This window comes from Lipotes vexillifer, unplaced genomic scaffold (assembly GCF_000442215.2).
Source record: "Lipotes vexillifer unplaced genomic scaffold, Lipotes_vexillifer_v1.1 scaffold478, whole genome shotgun sequence".
NCBI classification, from domain to species: domain Eukaryota; kingdom Metazoa; phylum Chordata; class Mammalia; order Artiodactyla; family Lipotidae; genus Lipotes; species Lipotes vexillifer.
Window position 1 is genome coordinate 258472 of NW_006779682.1, and position 9582 is coordinate 268053.

General features: G+C 51.0%; 1 protein-coding gene and 1 pseudogene across 1 annotated transcript in view; one reads left to right on the plus strand and one right to left on the minus strand.

The window, feature by feature from the left end:
- Positions 1 to 714: 714 nt before the first annotated feature.
- The window catches only part of UMODL1 (uromodulin like 1), a 63156-nt gene continuing 54288 nt past the window's right edge, over positions 715 to 9582 (minus strand). The window contains exons 18-22 of the mRNA XM_007452871.1: positions 9158 to 9303; positions 8419 to 8655; positions 7987 to 8146; positions 6131 to 6215; positions 715 to 896 (exon numbers count right to left, since the gene is read on the minus strand). Of these exons, the coding sequence (XP_007452933.1) occupies positions 715 to 896; positions 6131 to 6215; positions 7987 to 8146; positions 8419 to 8655; positions 9158 to 9303 (810 nt within the window). The remainder of the gene's footprint in view (positions 897 to 6130; positions 6216 to 7986; positions 8147 to 8418; positions 8656 to 9157; positions 9304 to 9582) is intronic.
- LOC103085877 (ubiquitin carboxyl-terminal hydrolase 1 pseudogene) overlaps positions 9356 to 9582 on the plus strand; it is a 2297-nt pseudogene continuing 2070 nt past the window's right edge.

Genomic DNA, 9582 nt, shown 5'->3' on the forward strand with positions numbered 1-9582 from the left:
CCTTTCCTCATTTAAGGGATGAGGCCAGGAACTGCCACACTTTGAGGAGTTGTATCAAAGGTCCGTTATCTCGAGAGAATGAAGAGCCGAACGTGGGGAAGGTGGCCCAGTGGGGGACGCTGCTGACCCAGGCAGGAAACAGGGACCTGGGCCAGCCACTGCAGGGCATGTCCACGTGACAGGACCCCCGACGGGGCCAGAATGGAATAGGATGGGGAAGTGGGAGGGTCTTCGTGACCAAACCTTGCGGGCCCCCAAGCAGACTGGAAGGCACCCCCCCAAGGCAGCTGTTATCTTTATTATTAGAGGAAAGTTGAACTGAAGTTACCGCTGTTCGCCCCCTACCTGGAGCCTCAGCAGAGCACACCTAGCCCTCTAATCACGCGGCAGTGTCTCCCAGCAACCGGCCCCCATTCTAAGGCACAGGCCAAAGGTCACCTCACTAATATAACAAAAACACCTTTACCACCCTCAGCACTTAAGAAATTCCAAGGGTTTCAGGACCTCTGTGCCAGGAGCAGTGGGTGAAGACCAAGTATATATTTCTGATTATAAATCACAGTATCACAGGCATGAGCCGCCGAAACCCACAAATCTACCCTTTGCCAAACCCCGCGGGAGGCACTGTGCAGGCACCCTCGGTGGCAAAGGCAGGACTGGTGCATCAGACGAGATGGGCCTCCCTCCTCACGCACCTGCGAGCAGCCGGGCTCCTTATTCGTGGAACACCTGGTAGCTGAAGTTGTCGGACTGGGTTTTGAGGTTGTATTTTCCGGTCATTCTCTGGTAGCGCATGATGAGAAGGGCAGCTGGCCCCGCCACCAAGGCAAAGGCAGCCACCAGCATGAGGACCAGGTAACTGGCTCGCAGGCCCAGCTTTGCAGCTGGAGGTTCTCCTGCAGGGATGAAACAGGCGCAGGTGGGTGGTCTGTCCAAAGCAGCTCGGCCTGGTCCCAGCGGGGCCGCAGCATCACCCCTGGATGGAGGGCTCGGGACGGGACAAACCCGCGATGGAGCAAGCTCTCACGCGTCAGACGTTCAGCGTGCCCGTGCCCCCGCCCCAAGCCCAGGAGAACACAGCAGCCAGGACAGGTCTGCCTGCCCACGTTCTGTATAATCTCTGACCAAGAGGAAGGAGGCCGCACGGGAGCCACAGGCTCTCCAGGTCGGGGCAGAGCACTCAGCGTGCCCTGCACAGAGACACACTGTGCCCACACACTGCACAGCACCGAGAAGCTGGCCTTCCCCGCACTTGGGGGCAGGAAAGCACAGGAGAGCCTGGACCCCAAACTGCTGAAAACAGGGACTCAATAAATACTCATACACTCGGCCACATAGCAGCATATCCAGAACAGCCGAAAGGGGGAAACAGCCCCCAAATCCGTCAAAGGATGAATGAATAAACAATATGTGGTCCATCCACCCAGTGGAATAATATTCGGCCATAAAAGGAATGAGATTCGGCCACAGGTTATGACATGGATGAGCCTTGAAAACATCCATTGTGCTGAGTGACAGGCAGCAGTCTCCAAGGACCACACATCGTCGTGTGACCCTGTTTCTAGGGAAACCAGAGACAGGAAGCCAACCCAGGTAGTTTCAGGGGCAGGGGAAGGGCTGGGGAGTCACTCCCTCCTGTGGGCATGGAGCTGCTTTGGGTGACAAAAATGTTTTGAAACTAGAGAAGGGTGGTGAAGGTGCTGAATTCCGTCCAATTACTTCTTTTAAAACAGTTAACTTTATATTAGGTGAATTTTATCTCAATTTTACCACAGGAGCTTATCAGAAAGGTCTGGGTAGGGAAGCATTCCTGGCCAATAAGGGACACTGGAGATCCCGTTTTCCATTTCTGGGGCTGTTTACAGAAGTGGCCGCTGCTCCGGGTCTCCCAGTCATGGCTCAGACGAGTGCAGACACCAAAGTGATTCAACAATGGCCTAGAAGAGGCTCCCACCAGACTGCCTGGATGGTGGGCCAGCTGGAACAGGGCAACCCCCTCCTCCAAACGGAGAACCACACTGGGATAGGGATACTGGGGACAGTTGCTGGAGTGGCTGCAATCTCCCAAGGAACTTGAGGCCTCCAGACTCTGGGGCACCAGCTTCCTGACAACCCCTTCATGGCTGGATCTTAAATCCATCCTCCAGTGGGTGCTACAGTGGACACTTCCCCTTTCTCCTGTGCCTCATGTAGGGGACCAACTTGTGAGCACAAGGGGGGCTGTCTGCCCTGAGGATGCTGGAGCAGAAAGGCAGAAGAGACCCCCTTGTTGGCCCCGTGGAGCCCAGCCCCAGCCCCAGACTGGCAGCTACAGAGATGACCGAACGTGTTCGGTCGCTGCCTCTCCAGCTGGGTTTCTGTTCCCTGCAGCCGAGCACTCTTAACTGGCCACTGACTCAGAGCTGCTCTGAGTGGGGTCCACAGGCCGGTGCCATCCACTTGTTACCATGGTCCAGGAACGGTTACTGGTCCAGGAGAGATGCTTACAAATAGAGAGGGACCCTGTGTCGCAACGTGACCCGCGCCATCAGTGGGGGTATTTCCTTAAACATAGTAACCATCTGTCAGTTCATGATGGACGAGATGCTTAAATAAAAGACACTGGTCCTCCCCCAGGATAGCAAGAGCAGCGCACCACGCACAGGGCTGCTGTGATATCACGGTGGTGATGCCCATGATCCAGCTTTTCGCAAAGACACTAACCTATCGCTGCTCTTGTGAAGGAGACACATCTTGGTGAGGGAAAGTGATGGAGGACCTCCCGCCATGCAAATAACCCAGGAGCAGGGTACATATAACCCTGGCCCCTTCCAGAGGGTCCAGGTCCTTCCAGAGGTCTGAGGTCCAGCTCAGCTGTTCTCTGGGGACACCCAGGCCCCTCACTTCTGAGCTGCCTCAATAATTGTTCCAGACCCTTCCCACTGGGACATTTCAGGATCCCACAGACATTAATCTCAAACATTCTCTACCTCTTCACACACAAAACTCTAGTGGGGCTTCCCTGGTGGTGCAGTGGTTGAGAGTCCGCCTGCCGATGCAGGGGACACGGGTTCGTGTCCCAGTCCGGGAGGATCCCACATGCCGCGGAGCAGCTGGGCCCGTGAGCCATGGCCGCTGAGCCTGCGCATCCAGAACCTGTGCTCCGCAACAGGAGAGGCCACAACAGTGAGAGGCCCACATACCGCCAAAAAAAAAAAACAAAAAAAACTCTAGTGAGTGAGAAATAATGTTCTCTATAAAGCAAATGGCCATGGATGATTTCCAAAAATTAAGTGCAAAAATTACAGTGCCGATATATGATTTGTTGGTAGCACAGATTCAGGAATGATTACCAGTTGGATGCTGCCTTAAAATTGCCAACACACAGCGTTATGTGTTGAAGTGTATCCCTCCAAAGCAAGTGTGTTGAGTCCTAACCCCCAGTGCCTGAGAATGTGACCTTATTTGGAAATAGGGTCATTGCAGACATCTTTAGTTAAGTTATACTGAAGCAGAAGAGGCCCCTAATTCAATGACTGGTGTCCTTGTAAGAAGACAGAGACCTTCAGGAAAAACCATGTGATACAGAGGCAGAGGCTGGAGGGATGCAGCCACAAGCCAAGGCTGCCAGACCAGAATCACCAGAAGCTGGGACAGAGGCCTAGAACGGATTCTCCCTCAGGGACTTTGGAAGGAACCAGCCCTGCCCACGCCATGACCTTGGACTTGGGTCTCCAGACTGTGAGAGAGTAGTTTCTGTTATTTTAAGCCACGCGGTTTGTGATTCTTAGTTTCCTGTGTCACTAGCCCCAGAAAACGAACACCCGTGGTGTGAAGGCTGGGGTGGACTGACCCCTGGAAAGGAAGCCAGGGAAGCCCCTGGAGACCAAGGGTGGGTGGGTTAGGAAAAGCCTGGAAGTGCTGGGAGAGGCCCAGCTTGTCCAGGTGACAGCTGTGTGAGCTTGGACATGTTCCCTGAGATCTCTCAGTGTTCTCATTCTTCCCCAGAGTAGAAGTGATGTGATAGCAGGGGACAGGTCATGGGTGCCCAGTGGGAGGGGCAGAGATAAAATCCCAGAGGTACTTGTCTGCCAGTCTCTTTTCACTCTGTGTCTCCAGCAGTATTTCTGTTACTACACACTATTAAAATGTAATCACCTGCCTACCAGCTGAGAGATTCCAAGTTTCTAAATGATTTTTCTGTATATTTGTATGACACAGTTATGAAGCAAAAAATCTAATAATACAATGAGAAAGAATGATGGACAAAATGAGTAATTATAATCCTTGTCATTGAGCTTGACCGTCTACACCCTTATTGTGTTTGGGGTTCTCTGCAATGGTTGTGTTAGTAAAGTGCACTACCGGTTAGGAAGGATAATAAATAACACTTACTAGTAATTGCTATGGACAACGCACCGTATGAACTAGGAATTACTATCATCATTATTGTTGTCCCCATTTTACAGATGAGGCAAATGAGGCAGCATGCCCGAAGTCAGACCCAAGTTTTGTCTCCAGGCAACCTAGCTCCAGCATCACAAATTTTAGCCTCACAGAGGATTTTTATTTACTGTAATCTTATTGGCCAGGTATGTAGGACTGTTGTAATAACTCCTATGATGTAGAGAAAAAGCACAGAGGAGATAATGAATAAGTGGGTAGGTGAGTGGATGGATGGAGGAATGATGGATGGACGGATGGGACTCAGAAGACTCAGGAATATCCCTAAGACCACACAGCTCCAAAGTACGAGAGCCTATATTTAAACACAGGCCTCCTGACTCCAAACCCAGTGTTTTTTGCACTCTAGTTTTGATATTATCTGTAATATCTACAAATAAATAGAAGTTCTGTTTCTATAAATAAGAATGCAATTCACATACATTCTCTTTCATATTAGATCCATCAGTTCTCAGCCATTTAAGACAAAGAAGAGAATAGGAAAGGCACATTGTCCCAGGACCCAGGCCAGCGATCGTCCGAGGACTGGTGCAAACACCAGGGCCTGGAATCTAGCTCCAGAGACATTGAGTTGGTTGGCCTGGGGCATGGCCTGGGACCTGTGACTTTTATTTTCATTTCCAAAATCCTCTGGATGAGAATCAGCAGTTGAATATCACTGGCTAAGAAGACCTCCCTTGGGGCTTCCCTGGTGGCGCAGTGGTTGAGAGTCCGCCTGCCGATGCAGGGGACGCGGGTTCGTGCCCCAGTCCGGGAAGATCCCACATGCCGTGGAGCGGCTGGGCCCGTGAGCCATGGCCGCTGAGCCTGCGCATCCGGAGCCTGTGCTCCTCAACGGGAGAGGCCACAGCAGTGAGAGGCCCGCGTACCACAAAAAAAAAAAAAAAAGACCTCCCTTCCCAAGCCCTGGTTAGCACACCCATCCCGGTTTACACCCTGTATCCAAAACCCGGAAGTTCCTGTATGGGAAAATAGGGAGGCAAGGAGGGCCATCCAAGTTTGGAAGAAAAACAATAAAAAAGGAAAGTCAACTAGGATTAGGTTTAGCCGAAAGGAAGAGAAAAACCCAAAATAGCAGCGACAAAGAAAATGGAAGCTTATTTCTTTCTGGCATAAACATCGGAGGCCAGAGCCCAGGCCTGGCCCTGCAGCTTCGCTCCACGGTGTCCTGGGGCTCCCGGCTCCCGCCTCCACAGTGCTCATGCCCCCAGATGGCGGCTGCCTGCAGCCGCCTCCCCTGAATGTCAGGCAGCCGGGTGGGTACCGGAATGTTTATAAGGCAGGCACACGGTGCTTTGTGACCACCTAGAGGGGTGGGAGGGAGGGAGGGAGACGCAAGAGGGAGGGGATATGGGGATGTATGTATATGTATAACTGATTCACTTTGTTATAAAGCAGAAACTAACACACCATTGTAAAGCAATTATACTCCAATCAAGATGTAAAAAAAAAAAAAGTTGTCACTTGACACTCTCTTTTGCATCTCATTAGCCAGAGCTCATTCATATGGCCACTCTTGCTGTGAGGTCAGTTGGGAATTATAGTTTTTATTCCTGGCAGCCACCTGTCCCCTAAAAACTGGGGGTTCTATTACCATGGAAGGAGAAGAGAACAGATATTTGGGGACTGCTAGCAGTTTCTGAATCAATACCCAAGTTTAGTTGTCTAAACCAAGTCACCAGCTCACCTTCGGACCGAATCAGGGGTCCCCAGGACATCTGGTGCGTTGCAGAGGGCTCACCATTTCTCAGCGACCGAAAGTCGTCGCAGTTCTGTAATTTTAAAAGGAGAAAAAGTACAAATTAGCTGAACAATGTTTATGAGAAACGTACCCACTATCAGGGTTGATACTCTGATTCGTACATGTTCCTTCCTGCTGGAAACGTCAAGTCACGATGGATGAGCTCGGTCAGGGGAGGCTGGACCACCTGGGCCTCGGGGATGTGCAGGCAGGGTGCCCAACTGGATGGGGGAGGGCTGGGCAGCAGGAGGGTTGGAGGAAGCAAGATGTAGCCCCCTGTGCTATCTCCAGTTTCCAGCTCTGGCCCCTTGGCCCCTGGGGGCATCGTCTCAGAGTCACCCTTTGTTCTCCACAGCCTGCGGCAGACACCTGCTCCTTTTAATACCTTGGCCTGACGAAAAGTTTCAATGACATGATAGAATCTGTCTACCATACACCTGCTATGGGGTGCATTGTGTCCCCCAAAAGATGTTGCAGTCCTAACCTCAGTACCTGTGGACGTGACCTTATTTGGAAATAGGGTCTTTGCAGATGATCGCGTTAAGATGACGTCAGTAGGGTGGCCCTAATCCAATAGGACTGTGTTCTTGCAAAAAGAGGACATTTGAACACAGATGCAGATATGCACAGAGGGAAGACATATGAAGACACAGGGAGAAGGTGACATCGATCAGTCAGGGAGCTGGACCTGGAACAGATTCTCCCACAGCCTCACAAGGAACAGCCCAGCCGACGACACCTTGATCTCGGACTTCCAGCCTCCAGACTGTGCGAGGGTAGATTTATGTTATTTAAGCTGCCCAGCCTGAGGTACTTTGTTACAGCAGCCCCAGGAAACCAATACAACACCCATCCTAGAGGAGCTTGGAAAGAAATACGTGAAGCTCATAGTGTAGAGAATTTGAGAACCGGCTGCTCCCTGTCAAAGCTGTCATGGTCATTAACACCCTAGGGTTTCTAAGGGGCTGATACAGGCTCGGAGCCCCTCAGCGGGCAGGCACCAGGAGTGCGTGTTCCTTTCCTGCTGTTGTTCCAGTAGACCTACTGTTTGAGAAAAAGTGACAGCAAAATCAGGACTCACTGGATTTCTTCTGCTGTGCATTCTGACTGATGTTTGGCCCTGATCACCCAGGAAAACTGCCCAAGTTTTGTAAGGAGCACAGGAACAAACGTGTCCCCAAAGGAGAGAGAAATATGCTGAACCAAAGGCCAACAGAGCCCTCCATGCTTTCGCCAACCACAGGTGACACATGACAGTCACTTCACATACTTGTCTGTGGATGAAGAATAACTCTCCAACCCAGAAGTGCAAAGCACTTTTCAAATTCAAAGTTCTGAGGAAATGAGAATGTAAAGTTATTCATAATCCCAGCATAAATGCTGAACTGGAAAGAACAAAAACCTGACTAAATAACCTAGTGGCTAGGATTCAGCAGTGTGCCACCGACTTGCTAAAAATAATTTCAAATTAAAATAATATTTTTACACCTAAGTATGCATTCGATCACCTCGAAGGAGAAACATTACAGCACCATGACAAGGAAGGTCTGATGTGATGGCCAGTGGAATGGTAAGGTCTAAGGAAGGACTCAAGTTAGCCCCCCAGCGACACTGGTCCTCACCCAGGACTGCCCACCATTAAAACCTCATTTCATGTCTTTTAAGGGCCAAGTCTGCAGGGCTCAGCACCTCCTCCCTGAAGTCTGGCCCCAGAAATGCCCAGGCCCTGAGCTTCTGATCAGAGCAACCCTCCTCATAACAAAGAGGGTGAGTCCAGAGGTTTAGAACAGCAAAACACCTACTATTTTGCACGTGGTTCCAGGGGATTCCATGCAGATGCGGAGTTTGCAGTGCAGATAGACTATGGAGTTGTTGATGAAGGAAAAGATTTTCAGCTTAAACTGGGCCTTGTTGGAGTTGCCGTTCTCAATCACATTCGTGTGTGTATTGGGGATAGGGCAGCTGGGAAGAGACAAAGTGACTCATTAGTTCTAAACTGGCCCTCCTGTCCTTGTTCCCAGGTGAGTTTCCTTACCGTGCACCTGAGTGCACACAGAGCATCCCCACTAGGCTACAAGAAGGCAAGAATGGCTAGATGTCCAGTTCCCAAGAGGAGGGTCTCCTGAGGGCACCGCCTAAAACCCAGGTCTGCATCCATGCGTGTCTGGAAATTCAGAGGGTCCAAAGAAAGCTACACAGGGGGGGTGGGTGCCCAGTGCCCCCTGAGCCCCTACCTGTTGTTGATGAAGCCAAACATGACCGGGTCCCTGGCATTGCTGGATGGCGTTGCCCAGCACTCGGTCAGGACCACCTTGAGGTTGCTTTTCTGTTTATAGAGCCCTACTTCAATCTTGACATCATCACTGGCAGACACGGTATAATTTTGAGGAATAGGAGAGTCTCCAATAAATAACTGCATTTCAGTGACAAAACTTCCAGCGCCGTGGAGGTCCTCGATGACGGTGTAAACCCTGCAAGAGAGAGCATTTGCGGGGTGGGGGGTGGGTTCTGCTTCTGTGACCCTCCTGTTCCCACTTCTCCCCAAAATACTCCAAAGAAAGATGGAATTAAAAGAAGACCACCCAAATGAGAACAAGAAAAGAAAAGCTATTTTTTTTTTTGAGTTGGCTGGAGCTGGGGTCAGCCCCGGTCACTAGAGTTTGGTGGAGACTCAAAGGCAGGCAGAGGAGGGGTGAGCTTCACAGGGGAAAGGGGGAGAGAGGTGTGCCCTGATGGGGGTGTCCTATGTGACTGGCTAGGGGAACAGATCTGGCTTTCCCTGGTTGGTTCGAAACTGGAGATGGGGACAAATCTAGGGAAGCTGGCAGTTATTAATCATCTTGGCCACTGCCTTTTGTATGTTCAGTCTCTCAGAAGGGTCCTCAAGTGATTAAAACCCTAAAGAAACCCCCAAGTGATGGTGCTGGGAGGAACGTGAGCTGCAGGGAATTGGGGAGACACCTCTGCACTTACCCCCACTCCGGGGTGTAGCCCGATGACGTCAGGAGGTCATTCTGGAAGGCGCAGTGGATAGGGCTCAGGATTTTCAGGTGATGGATGATGCCCTCTGGGGACAGGTCGTTCCTCAGCGTGGTCCTCACCACCGTATTCGTCATGTTCTGAACGCAGACAGGAAATAAGTGAGCTCCCGGGCCCCAGCAGGCCCCCAACATGTCTATGGACCACAGTTCTGGGTGCAGGGGTTGTTTAAAGCTTATCCCCCCAAATATGAAAACCTTGACAACTTTTTCCCAGTATAAATTGCAAAAGAGAACATAACATCATGATATCAGGTTTAGCCTATTTCCTGTACCCGCTTTCTTCATTAAAAGAGAACCAGAGGGCTTCCCTGGTGGCGCAGTGCTTGAGAGTCCGCCTGCCGATGCAGGGGACGCGGG